At 39.4% G+C, this 17589-nt stretch overlaps 1 protein-coding gene across 1 annotated transcript in view; it reads left to right on the top strand.

Annotated features, from left to right (window-relative positions):
- Positions 1–956: 956 nt before the first annotated feature.
- Positions 957–17589, top strand: part of PLD5 (phospholipase D family member 5) — a 175725-nt gene continuing 159092 nt past the window's right edge. The window contains 1 exon segment of the mRNA XM_032681793.1: positions 957–1441. Within this exon segment, the coding sequence (XP_032537684.1) occupies positions 1256–1441 (186 nt within the window). The 5' untranslated portion in view covers positions 957–1255.

Here is a 17589-nt window from a genome sequence, read left to right on the forward strand (position 1 = left end):
TTGCGTTAAATAGCAACACATATCAAGTTCTACCAAAAGGGATGGCAGCGGACTACAGAAACCACTCCAAAAGGTCTTTTGTTTTATTAGAGAAATACTAGGTGTCAGATATCTACGAGCGTGGGCATCCCAGAGACATGGTCCATCGGGACCACAGAAAGTGACTTGATTTCTGAGGTCTGGTGCTGGCTGAGCCGCTGCGGGGGCAAGGGCTTCAAGGCGGGACTCGGACTTGGACCCGGAACCGGGCGAGGGCTTTCGCCTCCTGGGCAGGCGAGGTGCGCTCCCCCTGCCCCGGGGCAAGGACCAGCAGCTCGATCAGGTTACGCCTGAGAGCACCAGGAGATCCTGCCCCGGGAGGGAGGGAGGGGACACGATGACGGAGAAGTGCCGCGGGAGAGGACGGCGCGGTGCCTCCAGCACCCGCAGACCCGCATCTCCCACTCGCCGCGGCGGGGCCCAGCCGGGGGAGAGGGGCGCATCCCCCCCCGGCCCGGGCAGGGCAGCGGGGGGCGGCCCCGGGAGCCCCTGGGCAGGGGAGGTTGGACAAAGGCTTCCAGGAGAGGGAGTGGCAGCCGGCTGCCCGGCCCCGCGGGGGGGAGCGGGCGGGTCGGTGCCCGCCGGGACGGGGGGAGAGGGTTTGAGTGAACTTCCCCACGGGAGCGGGGGGTGTCCTGTCCCCTGGGGGCGGGCACGGAGGCAGCGGCTCCTCTCCAAAGGGAACGGCTCTCCCGTACCGCTCACCGCTTCCCCGAAGGTGGCTGCGGGGAGGGGGAGGCGGGGGAGGAGCCGGGCTCTTCCCCGGGCGGGCGGCGGCCCCTCCACTGCGCCAACCTGCAGGCGGGCTGGAGGCGGCGGCCCCGCCCGGCCTGGGCTGCCGGGGCCGCGCCGCCCCTCGCCGCCGTCCCGGGCACAGCCGCACGCAGCCGCTTCCCGCTGCGTCGGTCCTGGACTGCAGCTTGCTGGCGGTGAGGGCAACAAGCAGCGGCATCTTGGAGCGCCTTCTTTCCCGAGTGCCCTTTCATCTCTCCTAGTCCGCTTTTCTCTCCTACCTACAGCCTTTTCTTCTCCCTCCACTCCTCCTATCTTGTTATTTCTCCTTGTCTCCCCCTTCTCTTACCATTTTTAGGTTTTTGGGTTTTTTTGCTTTCCTTCTTTTTCTTCTTCCCCCATCCTGTTCCTTTTTGGACCATCTTCCTCTAGTGCCTCTTAATTTCTCGATTTTTTTCCTTGGACTTTGCCTTGTCATGTCAAGATGGAAGTCAGGCATGACTGGCTCTCCTCATCCCCCCATGAGGGCTTCGAGCAGATGAGGCTGAAGAGCAGACCCAGGGAGCCTTCTCCAAGCCTCACCAGAGTAGGTGCGAACTTCTACAGCACTGTCAAGCAGCAGGACTACAGTGCCAGTGTCTGGCTGAGGAGGAAAGACAAACTGGAGCACGTAAGCCAGCTTCTTTTGTCCCTTCTCCCTTTTTTGTTTCTTTCTAGACTTCTGTCTAGGTACTCCGTTAGGCTATCTGCCTACCAGGTGGGGCTCCAGAAGAAAAGCATTGCTCCAGTAATTGGGCATGGCATTTCCCAAATGATAGAGAAAGGAGGTACTCAGAGGTCCCATACTGGTCAAATACGATGTAAATGGGATGTCAGTTCTGTTCCAAACCACATGCAAGTCTTTTCTTAACTGGAAATATTTTTTAACATTCTTGGCTAATTCATTCTTCTATTCCAGCAAATTCAGCACTGATGTGGGAGGAGAAAGATTGGGATGGTGCAGGTGGAGGTTAGAGCATTTATCTCACAGTGATTATAGTGTAGTTCTGTAATAGCTAAAAGAAAATAGCTTTTGCTTTTTTTTTTTTTTTTTTTTTTTTTTTTTTAATTTTAGCTGTGATTTCCCTCCCCTACCCCCCCTTCTTCTTCTTCTTCATGCATGGGACTTTGAACATACTCAATTTATATGGTGTAGAGGTTTCCTTCAAGTCATCTGTTCCTGCAGCAGTAGTACATGACTTAACTAAGTATGTTTGATACCACAATAGAACTGATATTGTGGATAGCTCTAGTGAATATTTCATGAGAATTTAAGGTGCTTCTAAGTGTTCCTGTCTCAGATGATGTTTGAAAGCATTTTTCGTGTTACTTGTAACAGCAAGGAAATGGGTTGAGATGACCTGCATGCAGTGTAAGAGTTTCCTGAATAGCTTATTAGGTGAAACCCATTGTTACAGCGTACAGTACAATCAAGACAGTACAAGGAAAGTAGCTGCATTTACAGGGATGCAAAAGAGTGTGGATGGGCTTGCATAATGCAACAGTCTGCTATTCTTTACATTAGTGAATAATTTGCAATCACAGTCACATTGACTTCAAGATGCACAGAAAAATATTTCTTGTGGTACAGCCACCTGAAGTTTCTTTGAATAGGAATGGTCTGATTACAAGGATAAATTGCCTTTATTACATGAAAATCCTAGATGGCATAGTAGAGTGCTTTAAAGATATAACCTGGAAAAAGGTCCTTTACCAACTAATTAATGGACTATTACCCTCCCTTCCCCCTAACCTGCAGAGTATTTGATTCCTCTTAGTGAAATCTTAAACTGGAGTTGTTTATACTTCCAGGGAATTGAAAAGAACTGATTATCTGTTGGAAATATCACATTTCAAATGTTGAGAAAGGTATTGAATCCTATCTACCTTCTAACACATGTTTTTGTGATTCTTCACACTGACAACAAGGCTTCACAGTAGTAAGCTTGTAAGCGGAGTATTCTCCCATTGTGAATCAAAAAGAAAGGTCAATGTCTTATCTCAGTACAGCTAAAACATAGAAAGCACCAAAATCTGAGCTGTGGCTTTTGTAACAGGTTTTTGGTAGATGTGCTTACATGTTGATATCTATGATCAAATTAATGAGCATTAATTGAGGGGAGGAAATAATCTGTCAACAGTTTGATAGCTACCTACTGTTCTGGTAGCATGTTCAGACACCTGTATTTTAAATCATACAATATTAGCATGGACAAGGAAAATAAGCATTAACTTGTTTGAAGATTGAAAGTGCAAAACCTTTATTTTGTGTGCGGTTTGGTTGCTGGTTTTTGTTGTTGTGGTGGGTTTTTTTATTATTATTTTTGTTTAGACAGGGTTTTGTCACAATTGTAGTCTTCAATAGCCCTGCAGCATTTGTGTGAAAAGCTTTCTCTGTAGTCAATGTGGTATGAATACATGGTCTTCTGAGGATTTCTCTCTCATTTGAACTGTTTATTTTTATTCCCACAGTCTACTCAAACAATGTAAAGAAAAAAAGTTGAAACATTGATATTTCTTGCTTGCCATTATTGTGAATACCCTGCAGTACATTGATATGTCAACAGCAGATATGTAAAAATACTTTGGTTTTATGGCTTAAGGTAGCTGCATTACTCATGAGTGTTGTAAAAGACAGGCTACTGCATGAATGTAAATAAAATACCTCTTTATTTATAAATTCTATTTTGCTTATACAGTTTTGAAACAAGGTTGTTATTTTCTATTTTCAGGTAAATCTTTGAGGGTTATGAGTGTTCTCTTGCTAAAGAAGTTATTTCCTACACTCCACTCTTCCACTCCAAAACAAATTACTTTGAGGTGCATTATTTTGAATGGTTGAATGGTATAGTCACTGACATATGATAGCTTATGGCCAATATTGGATATGAAAATATGCAAACTTCATGAGGTGGATGGAGGATGTGAATAACATGTCATTACAGCTGTCTCTGAGATAATGATGTTACTTGATACCTACAAATAAAATCAAAATACAAGGAGTGAGCATTCATGGAGGCACTGATTTTAAAAGTATGTCATCACAGACTTGATGCTATGCAGTGACAGATATAGGCAGAAGAAGGGTATATAGTGAATGCAAGTCAAGATATTCATGGACAGATTTTGAAGTCTTATGTACTCTTTCAGCATTGTAGAGGGGGTTGGGTTTTGCTTAGTTGAAATGATTTCTTAAATTGATTTCAGTTGTAATGGGTATAAAATTGGGCCAGTATATTTTGTTTCTTATTTACAGCAAGTCCCTGTAGACCACAGTAGGTATTTTATATTGACTTTTGTTAAAATGAATAGCATGACTTATTCATGTGCAACACTTATTAATCCATATATAGTTTGAGGGATTAAAAAACATCTTCTGAAGCCAATTTGTATCAAATAGTTTATGTAAAAAGGATCTCAAATATAGGAAATTTGTTTCTAGATTTCAAAACTGTAACAAAATTGTGAGGTTTCGTGTTGTGGCTTTTGATCTGTTTTTTTTTTCTTAAACAGATCTCAGTTTGAAGAGTGTAGTAAAGAGGTTCAAAATTCAACTGCTCTATCTCTTCTAAAAGCACAGAATAACTTCATATGCACAAATGTGATAGAGTTTCTTTAAAATAGTTCAGTATTTAATTATTGACTGACCATAGAGGAAGCCAAAATCTGGAACATACTGCTGGTGTCTTGCTAATTAATTGTTCTTCAAATGGATCTTAATAGAGTGTGTCTCCTCATTGGCTAGTGGTTTTTTGTGGGATTCTCTTTTTCCGAATGGCAGCAACACAGCTTTTACTATACAAGATCTGAACACAACTCACCCCTGTTCTTCTGTAAACTCAGATGCTGTATTTAAGATTAAATGAATCTTTACTGAAGTGATACCTCAGTGTACATGTGTGCTGTGGCCAAATATGTTGAAGAGCCATAAAATTAGTGGAGGAATTTACTAGAGATGTGAGGAATGCCGACACTGCAGATATGACCACAGCAAACCTTTGGCTGAAATCCCTGAAGAGTTAAAATTGTTTAGACTCTGTGTATCTGCTTCAGCTAGTTCCTTGTGCTTCTTTGTGAAGTTATTAGCCTGGTGTTTGAAGTGTTGGAGTGAAAACTGTCTTAAATTTTCCTTGGCATACTGTTTTTGTTTATTTGTTTCTCTTTACCTGGTGTTGCCTTTTTTAATGAAATGTGAATTCTTTAAGAGAAAGAGGTAGAGGGGAGATAGAATAGCTAACCTAATAGCCTTTAGCTGATGTGAGTTACCTATGTCTGGTTTAATTTACAGCAGCTCTCCATCATGTCTCTGCATCCTTCAGTAATGACAAGTAGCTTTCCTGGTACCTGAGCAAAGAATTCTAGAGAACTTAATTTTAAATTATCAAAGCTTAAAACAAAAGCTGAACAGATTTCTTTTTAAGCTACAACAGATATGCTTCAAACATGTATTTGTTTTTATGACAAATACAGGTCTTCCTTCTCAAAGATGTAGTGGTGGTCTTTCTCTAATAACTTGTAAATTTAATTCTTTACTTAATTATGTTAAAAGATTTAAAAAATTGTCTTTTAAGAAACTGCTTCAAGACTGTAACTTTTGGGGAGATTTGGTATCAGGACAGTTTTATTTCCTGGCTATCCTCAGTCTGTTATCTTTAGTAGAATCGTAATTAGGCGAAATTATTGATAATTGTTGCATCGTCTCTAGTCTTTTACTGAAGTTCTGATCAGTAGCAAGGGCAATGTTGGGATTTTCAGATTCTAAGTACTCTTGCTGTTACTTGACCAGTTGATGTTATGCAGTTGCTCAGCACACTGCTATGCTTTTGACAGCATTGCTACCCAGAGAGAAAAATGGCTGTGAGGTACAGGGAGGGCAGTGGTACTTGGCAGCAGAGGCAGATATCTAACGTGCAAGTGGTAGGCCTGAGATGTTTTACCATGCTGCCTGACAAGGCCAGCATACTTCTCAGAGCCACATGACCAAATCAGAAATAAAATATAACTTTAATTCACCTGTCATAATACCTTTATAAAGTTGAAATCCCAAATCCAATTTTGCCAGTTCATTTTTGCTATCCAAAAACTAGTAGGTCTCTTAGGTAGCTTTTATTTTTCTCTTTTTTTCTTATGATACTGGAAATTGTTAACAAAAACATTGCTGGACAGTTTAAAAGTGCATTTCTGCTTTTGCATTAAAACTAACACAAATGTTAAAAGTCAGAAGACGGATTTGTGTCTTCAGAAGGATGCAGAAGATGCCATGTGTATGGCTATAATCTGCAACACCTAAGCAAAGATGAGGGACATAGCTTGCTGTAAAGCGAGTAACAGGAGAAGAACTCAGTCAAGCCAAATCAGTTGCTGGACGGAGCCAACAGCTTCAACTTAAGGAAGAATGATGAAAGGATACAAATCAGAATTCAAAAAAACATTACCCACATTTCCAAAGCAGCTCTAGTCTTGAAATAAATGCAAACACCTGGCTTTTTTTGAATTAAATGAGCTCATAGAATCATAGAATATCCTGAGTTGGAAGCAACACACAGGGATCATCAAAGTCCAACTCCTGGCCCAGCTCAGGATAGCCCCAAGAATCACACCATGTGCCTGAGAGTGTTTTCCAAATGCTTCTTGCACTCTGTCAGGGTTGGTGCTGTGACCACTTTCCTGGCAAGCCTGTTCCAGTGCCCAACCACCCTCTGGGTGAAGAAGCTTTTTCTAATATCCAGCCTAAACCTCCCTGATACAGCTTTGTGTTATTCCCTCAGATCCTGAGAGGAGAGGTCACTTCACCCTACCACTTCACCTCAGGAGGAAGTTGTAGGCTGTGATGGCATTTCCCTTCAGCCTCCTTTTCTTCAAGCTGAACAAGTCAAGTGACCTCAGTCACTCCTTTTATGACTGAGCTAAGCTTGGGGAAAATTCCCTGTTGCGGTGTGGGATCCCTCTCACGGGATATAGTCCCTGTCAAACTGTTCTAATGTGGGTCTTTCACACTAGCTGCAGCTCTTCAAAAACTGTACCAGCAAAGGTCCTCTCCATGGGTTATGCTCCAGGAATGGGTCCCCCATGGGCTGCACTTCCTGCTGGAGTCTGCTCCTTTGTGAGCTCTCCACAGGCTACAGCTTCTGTCCTGCTCTGGCACGAGCTGCAGCGTGGATATCTGCTCTGGTATGGTCCTCCATGGGCTGCAGGGGACCTGCTGTCTTCATAGGCAGCAGAGGAATCTCTGGTCTGGCACCTGGAACCCCTACTTCCCATTCTCCTTTCCTGACCTTGCTGTTGGCGGGGCTGTTTCTCACACATTTGTCTTGCTTGTCTCACATAACTGTTGTGCAGTGGTTTTTATCCTTATATATGTTACCAACAGAGGCACCAACCAGTGCTGTTGGTGGGCTCAGCTTTGGCAAGCAGCAGGTCTGTCATGGAGCCAGCTGGAACTGGCTGTGTCCAACATGGGGGCAGCTGCTGGTCTCACAGAGGCCACTTCTGCACTACCCCTTCACCCCCCCAAAACCTAGCCATTAAAAACAAAGCACACTAGTCCTAGAAGCACCTCTTCTTTCTCTGACATATGAGATAAACTTTCAACGTTGCGTTAATCTAACACGTCAGTTCTGATGATTTCGATATCAGTCACTTTGAACGTCCAAATTTCTAAAGCTAAATTTAAAATATTTGAGGGGCATATTCACTGTAACAAACTTAATTTATAGTGTCTAACTTTATGTTGTTGCACAGGAAAACAAAATATCTTCAAGTTTTAAAGTTGCACTTAAAATTAATTTATATATAAATGTATAAATTTAATTCAACCCATTCAAATATTTTTAGAAATGAGGTTTTCTAGTTTCTGAAGAAAAGATCTAAATCTCAGTCTGTGTTTGTTCCAGATGTTAACTTCAGTGTAGGTATAGGAAAGGTGCTTTTCACTGCTTTACTTCTCCTAATGCTATCAGCATTAGGGAAAATCCAAATTAATTTTTTACTCTGGTCATTCTTTCTTTTTATCAGTGTTGACCATCCTTGTTTAAGAATTTTGAAATAGGAGCTGCAGAAACTTGCAACCTAATCTCCTTGGCTGTTACCAAATTCTCTGCAATTTTCATTGCTTTGGTCCTGTAGCTGACCATTGACAGTAGCACTTTTAAGGGTAGTAGGAGTACTTAAAACGCTAGGAAAATTATTCTTAATTAATAACTCCTCACAAATGCAATCAATTCACTGCCCAAAGGAACTAGTCACTGTGACAGATTGTGTATTTAGCTTAGGCCTTCTTCCATTCCATAACCAGGAATGCTAAAATACTGAAGTGAAAATAACTTTACCAGACTATTGAAAGTTGGATACAACAGGCCAAGTCATGCCAATGATTAATAAACCTCACATTATTGTCGTTCAAGATGGGAAATCATACACTCTTAATCGTTCCTGAAAAGAGTCTGGTGCTGGTAATAGACTCCCTGAATCTGTCTTCCCTGATAGCATGTTTTCTTGAGGGACAAGAGATGGGCTTATAACTGCCCAGCTCTTGCTTTGCTTTTCTTGTAACATTATTTCAGCTCTGATTCCCATGCCTTTTTCATAGTTTCATTACTGAGAGGAAAGAAAATAGGCACCCTCTTAATGTCTTGGGAAGGTCCATATATTCTCTTACAATGAATATCCCCTGTGTTATATTTCATCTGAAAGAAGGTTCTTAAAATGAGATGTGGATGCTTTATGTTGAATTTTCGCATTACTAGATGACAGCTGTTAGAGTGAAAAAGTGTAGCATTAATTTGTCCATGCAATGACACTACTTCAGTGTCTGTAAGATTGTGTAGTCTGAGTGGACAGTCAGGTTGCTTGCAACTCGTCCTTCACAGTTCTTGGGAACTAAAGTAGATTGCCTTAGGATATTTCTCTTAGGCAATACGTGCATGCTGGGATCCATATTCCCTAATCAGCCAAATCCAGAACCTGTGCTGCTGCCTGCTTGAGACATGTATGCCCAGGTGGGAACAATGAGCTGAATGTATAAGTAGGTATCTTACCCTTTGGGGATGCAGTTGATCTGTTTATTGAGAACTGAGGCACTCACAGATTCACTGGTCATTAGTGTTATAAAGGAAGCCAGTTAACCTACTCTTCCCTCAAAGTGACTTAAGTGCTGGGCTTCTTGAAGTTGCCTGACTATATACTGTGCCTTGGTCTGCAGAGGGGCCACTCAGCTAAAGAAATATGTGCAGGGAGTTAGGACAACCTCAGAAGTTCAGGAGGTGGAAGAGAGGAAATGAATAATACATTGATACCAGTGAGTTGATTTAATCAGAAAACAATTTTTATTAGATTGGAAAATTATTCCTAGAGGATTAGGATTTTTTTCTGAATGCTTGTGCATAAAAACCTATTTTGGTGGTTTTTTTTGGTTTTGGGGTTTTTGTTTTGGTTGGTTGGTTTGTTTAATTGTGGTTTTCTTGTTGGTTTGGGTTTTTTTTGTTGTTTTGTTTTGTTTTTTTGTTTGGTTTGAGGTTTTTGTGTGTTTGGTTGGTTGGTTTTTGTTTGTTTTTGGTTTTTTTTAGGATTCACTCTTCAGAATTCTTTAACTTTTATAAAGGCTTTCCACCTATGATGTAGGATTTGAGTATTTTTACAGGGACTTGTATTCTTTTGTTTTGATCAATGCACTGCGATTGTGACTGCATAGATAGCATCTAACCCTGGACAGATAAATATCAGTGATATTTTTAGCAATACTACATTGGATTACTTTCTGAAGACGAAGACAAATTTACTGATTTTTTTCCCACTTTTGCCCAACCTGAAAACCCTCTTCTGTATGTGCATTATTTTAGGTGAATAAAGGTGTGCATTTTATTAATTTCTCACCTTAAAAATCAAGATTTTAAGAAAACTTAGTAAGCTCCATTTTTGACTGCATGATGTCAACATAATCAGGGCTTGTTTTATAGTTGACGAAGTTGTTGCAACTCATAAATACTAGCTATTCTCTTTTAAGTTTTTGTTGCTATTTGTATTTCTCTATTTAAAGTTTAATTATAATTAAATGTTTAATGGAATAAAAAAGCTAATGTAAATGAGAATTGCTGCTAATAAAACAAATAGGGATTCAGATAATTCCTACCATTCTGATACATAAAATAGGCTGGGTTTCCCCAAGGCATTTTAAACTGTTTGGAACAGAACCAAATGTGGAGCAGTTCTGAGACAGTGATTGTGACCAGCTGAAATTTCTTGATCCTATTGTTACTGTAATAAAGGCATATTTGCTTGAGGTTGAACTCTAACTTGGTTTTCTTAAAGTTAGTATATGCTGTAAAAACCCTGCCATAATGAGCAGATTTATATTTATTTTGAAACATGGGAATGTGTAAAAGTTAATAAGGTCTTCAGCACTTCCAGCCACAGTAAAGATGGCATGTCTCACTACTGCTTTTCATGTTACAGAAATTGTGCTGCTGTCCGTTAAGTTCCATGACTAATCCTTTCTAGGCAGGAGTTTTTTGATAAGGGAAATTATGTGCTGAATAAACTTCAGGCATCACCTCAGCTGATGCTGTTTACTTACTTCTGGGAATGGTGTTAAAGGTGACAGTGATTTGAACACTATGCAACTTGTGCACTTTTGTTTGATCTTGTTCCAAAACCATGGTCCATTGACTTCATTACTATGGATTTAAGCTCCCTGAGAGAAGACTGTCGATCAGCTCAGCTGTCATGGATTTGAAGCTAAAAAGCAAGTTCAATATATCATGCTAAGCAGTTGGAGGGAAAATCTGTCTTGGACTCCTCACCTTTTCTTGAGCTTTAAGTCTCTGGATCATCAGGCTAGTTACTGGATACATTATTTGAGAAAACTTTGCAGTTAGCACAGGGGAGAATCCTTGACAGGCTATCGAAAGGACAGAAAGCATCCTAATATAACAGATGGGATGTAAGAAACTGTAATGCCTATGTGAACATGAAAAAAATTATACAGATATAGTTGCTCACCATTTAAGTCCACCTTAAGGTTGTTTAAGAATGGAGAATACAGAAGGAAGTCAGTCAGATGCAGGATGCATTTGAAACTGCAATTATCTACCAAGAATGGATACCTAAAGAAAGCTCAGCAGAACAAAACTACCTGTGAAATTATTTCTTTGCTCCCCATCAGAATACTTCTGTTCCTCATTAGAAAGTGTAAGTGAAAAAGAATGCCCATCATGCCACAAGGCAAATGAAACCTAAACTGGAATTTGATCTCAGTTTAGTGATAGCAGGTATCATCTTCTTTCATGCTTTGTGCTCATTTAAGTGGAAATGTGCACCTACTTCAATGATAATAATTGGGGAAAAAAACAAAACAAAACCAAACCCAAAGAATGAAACCTCCAAAAACCATTTTTGCTTCTTGCGACAAATTAATTAGGTGAGCAAAGAGAAGAATGTCTGTTTGTATAACTGGTGGAGACTTGTATCAAGTTCTGCTATTCCCCCATAGTTGTTTGCTGAGGAGGACCACTAGCATCTAGAAACACTAAGAAGGAACAAAGTCATTAGGGGTCATATAGAAATTCTGAAACAGCATCTTTCCTGTGGCTTTGGCTGCTGCTGGCAGAATTTGGCCTGTTTCGTCTCTTCCTGGGCAGTGATAAAATAGCCAGCAAAGTTCGGTTGTGAACATGAGTGGAATGGAGTAAGTCAGAGCTAATGCTCTGTCAGTTTGCTCTAGGACTGGAACATAGGCTCTTTAAGAGCCTATGCAGTAGGATAGGGGGTGATTTCTGTCTTCCTAGACAGAAGTGGATGTGCAATTGTAATCCTGTGCTACCCATTTACTGTTACCTTCTGGAATAAAGTGTTTCAAAGGTTTCAAGCCAATGGGTTGCCAGAGGTAGTGAACACACTGTTTCCTTTCTTCCCCTAAATCAGTATGTTCCATAACTTCTTCCTGCTTATTAAGGAATTGTCCTATGGCCTGTGGCAGTGTGTTTAGTCCTGTAAATTGTAATACGGAAGGCAGCTATCCACTTACTTTTGTGGTCTTGGGTGCCTTATGGAAAAGTATTTTCCCTGAATTTTCAACAGGATTCATAATGCTAAATTCTGGTAGGATAGAAGCCTATTCTTCACATCATATAGATGTGGCTTCAGTCATGGTTTGAAGTGTTTGCTTAACTGTACAGTTTGTATATGTATCTTTTCATGGAAAACCAGTATATTTTGTCAACAGGTGACTTTTGCTATTAACTAGATAAAAAATAGTTTGGGGTCATGCATGCAGCCCTGTGCATTAGTGCTGCTTAAAACAGTATGGGATGAAGTATATTCAATGCTGCCCCTATATTGGAACTGTGATTTTTAGATTCCTGAGAAGATGCATCTTTTGAGTAAGTCATGTTACATAAATAAAGATTATACAGACACCCACCCTGGTTACTGTAGGTGATGAGATAGTTCTGAGGAAAGATAACTTGAAAATGAATTAGTTAAAACAAGTAAACAAAAGAATACCAATGAATGAAAGGCAAACTATTCTGAAATTATTTGCAATTTGAAACTATGTTTTGGGTGATTTGTTTGTAGAACGTGACTTATACCAAATCTGTGATGTTGAAGATTGATTGGTGCTTATTTGGGATATTGTGAGCATCATAATATATCAATACACCTGCTGTTTCACGATTTTACAATGTTTTACAATGATTTATTTTCTGAATAGTGACAACAATTCCTTTGTGTCTGTCATGAAACAAAACTCTTATGTATTTTGGAAAATGTTACTCTTTTGAATAAGGTGATTTCCTTTGTCAATGTGAGCTGCTGTCCCTTCAGGCTTTTCTTTCAATTCCCTATTGGGCTTGTGGCAGGCACCTAACCCTTTCTGTGTTATTTTATCCCGTTTTCTGCAGTATTGTTCTCTCTAAGCCTTTTTGTCATGGCTTAGTTGCATCAAACTCCTGCTGCAGAAAACTGGAATGTGCGAGGCAGCATTCTCTGGCTGTGTGTATACGGTCTTAATGCTCATCAGCCTCAATCCATTTGTTTCTGCAACCATATGACAGCTGAAACCTTGGTCTGCTGGAAATTTCAATTTTTCAAAAATACTTCTTCTTCAGCGTGTGCACTTTGTTCCTCTGTTCTGTGTCTGTGCTGGGGCTGTTCCAGGCGTTCTGTTTGGCTTTAAATAACTGTTGTTCATAACCATTTTTTAAAATACACTGTATTGCACAATTGTCTCCCTTTTTCTTTCTCTGAGGTTGGGTTTACTTACCCAAACCAAGGCCTTTGGTTTTCTTTTTTTTTTTTCCTATTAATTTCATCTCATCAGTTCTTTCGTGATACTTAATTTTTAAAGTATTTGTCTTTACTCCCTTGTCCCCATCCTGCTGGCTTGTCCCCTTGAACTTCTCTAAAAAATCTGCAGCCCTGTTTCGGTATTGCATGCCACCTTCTGCGGTGCGCCTTGTGTGGGAAAATATGGCGAGTGAAATATATGTAGGATTTGCAAAAATACTCTTCTCTTACAAGGTTTATACATGATTTTTATACTGGCAAGGCAATACTTTCTGAAGTTCTTTATTGATTTAAACTCCTAAATCCTGTATATGCACTTCTGAAAACCCTGAATTTACAAGGAAGATGGAAGTGTCTGAGTTGTGTGACAGTTGGAGTTGGCCAACAGCCTTGGAAATGTGGTCTATAGATCTAGTAATTTAAAACGCAATGATTACATGAAGAGCAACAAAAGTTTTTGTCACCAGTGTGACTTTGCAGTGTCTGCCAACAGTGTGTTCTTTCACAATCTCTCTCCTTTTGATTGAGATCTCTGATTTATTCAGTGCAGAGGAATACAAGCAACTGTACCACTGTGCCTTAAAGGGAATGAAAACCCCTGTTTCTCAGTCTTATGGAATCTGTTTTTTCAAGTGATTGCACATTTATTTTTGTTGTTCAGAAACAGACAACTGAGACTGCATCTTTTCAAGTGAGTTTGTGCAGATAGTAAATAGGATTTTCTCTGAACTAGTAAGAAATTTGCAGTAGATGTTAGAAATGCCTGTTTATTATACGAGTAGCCCTGTATAGTAATATTTTCTGATTTACAGACCAGAATACCTAAGGCACACATGAAACATTTGAAATGTTTATGTGTTTTAGCTCCCAGGTTTCCACTGTATGCGTTTGTTGTGTTTGTGTTGTTTTGGTGTTTTTTAATACATTGCTTAAATAAGGGAGGTGAGGAATGTGGTATTTTTGAAAGGCTATAAGATCCTTTCCTATTTTGACTAATGTGGTTATTGTTTTTGAGCTCTTACTTTCTATGATTTCTCTTTTGATAAAAGTCTCTCCCTAACAGCTACTTGTGTTTTGGGTTTTTTTTAAATGCGTGTTTCTCCAGTATTTGGAAGATGAAAAATATTTTATAAGAACCTTTGTGAATGCTTGTTGCTTTTTTTATTCACTTTATGATTCTGTTTTTGGTTTATTTCTGGACATTATTAATTTTTGATAGCATATCTGGCTACTTTGTTCAGGCTCTTAGCATGGAATTTCTGACTCTAGTAGAGTAGCTTGATGAGGAACCACTTACTGATGGGTGTTTGATTATTACCATCATGAAGGAAATACCTTCCCAAAATACCATTGTAGATAATAATTGCAAGTCTAATTAGAGACATCATGATGATGTAATCTGAAAACAACAGAACCGCTGGTACTGGCCTCTCTTCTGTGAGTTATATTGTTTTTACAGTATCTTGTTCTAGCTCTTCTTAATTAACTTTAATTACATGTTATGTAATTAATATGTAATACATACATGTATACTTCTAACTATTGAGCATGATACTGTAACTGAGAGCTTTGTTTAACTGTATTTATTGCATGTTTATCCTGTATCGTGTTGTTTTCTTTCTTTCTGTTAAAAAAAAAAGAAAAAAAAAGAAGGCTTGGGAGCAGAAAGAAGATTCTCTTATATTGTCTTGGCTGCTGCTGTGCTTTGCAGGAAGGGAGAGGTGAGTGATTTTTGAGAGCAGCTGAGCCTTGAGGCCTGAAGGAACTTTTAGGGTTGGAGGTGGGGCAAGCAGAGGAGAGGAACTGGGAAGCTTGAAGTAAACTAAAGGAAACTGTAGTCTGGAAGATTCCTGAAATGAGGAGAAAACTTGATTGTAGTAGTAGATAGAAAGATAGAAGCTCTTTAGGATTCTGGAGGTAAAAACATGATTGTTCATCTCAGCCTGTGAAAGCTTTTGGGTTGGATAGCCAAATCAGAGGAGAAGACCTGCACTGTGAGATGATAGGTCCAAAATCTATTTATTTTTTTTTTTATTTTTCCATGCAGTGCGTTTGAATTCTGGGTTCTGTATTAGCTTAGTACTTTTGTGCAAGCAATTAGAAATAGAAAGGTGGTGGGTTTTGTTTGGTTATTTTTCTTGTTGCTCTTTGGTTTTGTCTGTTTTTTTTGGTATGCTCACTTTGGGGGACTCACTGTTGTGATAAACAAAGTCTCGAGTTTCTATAACTTTTTGAATAATAGTTTATTATGTGGTAAAAGCAAGCAGCTGGCTGGGTGACAGAAATGGGATCAGTTTCCCAAATCTACACACCCCTACTACAGGGTACATTTAGTATTTATCTTAACTACTTCATGCATATTAATTATATCATATACATATACATTCTACAGGTTTTTGCTGAAGGCTCTGGCTGAGAAAGCAGCTCCATCATGCATCTCCACATACAAATTGGCCAAATGTTGTAACAAGACAAGAACAGTAAAAGTAACTTTCGTGGTTGACTCCTTGGAATAGTGGACTCTGAAAACATACATGGATGTTGATGCAGAGATTGGTTTTCTTTTTTAATTTATATTGGTATCATGGACTCTAGTGTCTTCCCAAGACATGGGGAGTCATTGGCTCGTTTAACTACCTTGTGTTACATACCTTCAAGGGACAAATGTGGAAGCTACAGAAACCACCAAAGAGGGGAATATGAAGTATTTAGACTGAATAGGTGTCATTCTTGTTTTCCAAAAGCTGAGGATATTCAATTGTGAGTTAATTTTTTCAGTCCTAATGCAGATGACAAATTCTTTGCAAGTTTGTATTGGTTTAAATTCTTTATTTATTTGCAATTCAGTTGTGTATAACTGAACACTAATAATGCTGTCTTCGCCTTGCTCTCTATTTTTAATGTTTGCTATCTGCAGAGAAGGCACGTAAGTAATATCTGAATGGCTACACAAACACTTTTGGCATAAGCCTTTGCAAATGTACATTTGCACAAATATTTCTGGGGTGAGCTTTTTTTCAATCCCAAAAAAGCCCATTCCAAAGTCTGTATGTGTGGATATCTCCTGAAAACCGAGGTAAATTGTAATGGTCTCATCTGATTTGTTTAAATATACTTGTTCTTAGATACAGGGTTTTTGGTTTCTTTCTGTAGTCTTTATGTCAGGTAAGTTGCCATTTATTTATGAAAGAATTCAAGCAGTTTTCATACCACTTTTCAAACAAAAACTGCATTAAAAGTAGAATACCTTCTCGTCTATTATAAACCAAGATTACAGAAATAATAGTTTTTGTTAATGCTACCATATAATCTGTAACGTTGTTATACTACTTGAAGCTTGTAGGGAGAACAATGCTGTCACCTCAGTCATAATTTTTCTGTGTGAATAACCCATTGCATGCTATGACTAGTGTCCATTTGTAATTTGAGTGACAGCGTTGTCTTCCTGAGAGTTGAAATTCCTTCCTTTCCATTGTGTTTCGTGAACACTTTCACTTGATATGGGAAACATGGATTGATATGGATATTTCAGATAATCAGAATTCTTTTCTTTTTGTTGTGGGATAGGATGATATAAAGAGTATGGATAAGAAAATCAAGCCCAATGGGGACAAGTGTTTTATTATCTGGAGTTGCCTCCAAGTACAGTATTAATGTCAGGTATGGCAATAGCAATGGTTTCAATTCTTAAATTACTTTCATTAGGTTTGCATCATTGAGAAAATTAATTTTTGGTTGCAGATAAAAAGCATTGGATTGGTGAACATTTGAAATAATAGTGCTTCTTTCAGTTTCTCAATCCTGAATTCCTGACCATGTATGCATTTTAGTGGATATTTCAAGGTGAGGAAAAGGTGTTACTTAAAGCTCAAACTGTCTGCAGAAAGTTCTTTAACACTTAGGAAGCTGCTTTTTCTCCTATATATTCAGGTTTAAGGGAGTGGAGGTGTTGATTTTACACTTGCCTTTTCATTTTGTCATGTCTTTTGGAATCTTAAACATAGAACTAGTTTATTTTCTTTCATTTTAATTTCTGAAAAGTTGTGAGATTTTTGTTGCTCTGGATTTGTAGACAAGGTAACATAATCTTTTGCACGACTGTCTGTGTTACCCTTTGCCAGCTAATTCATCCATTTGCTTTACTCTGGGCGTTGATTCTTTAGTATTTATATTGGTCCTCTCCCCAGTGTAGGACTTTACATTTGCCATTGACATTCACCGGGCTTCTGTCAGACCATTTCTTGAGACTGCTGACATCTCTCTGAATTGTGGCCTTGTGTTGCTCAATACTGGTCCTGGTAGCAATCCCTGAGATACTCAGGTAGTATCTGGCCACCAACTGACCTCTGTATGCTGACTGCAACCCCTTTAGCTCCATGAGTGGTACAATTTCTAACCCAACTTACATGGTTATCCAGTGCACACCTTGCCAATTTCTCTGTAAGGGTTATATGGAAGACTGTCAGAAGCCTTGGTAATGTCAAGCTATGCAGTCTG

This window comes from Chiroxiphia lanceolata, chromosome 3, assembly GCF_009829145.1.
Source record: "Chiroxiphia lanceolata isolate bChiLan1 chromosome 3, bChiLan1.pri, whole genome shotgun sequence".
NCBI classification, from domain to species: Eukaryota; Metazoa; Chordata; class Aves; order Passeriformes; family Pipridae; genus Chiroxiphia; species Chiroxiphia lanceolata.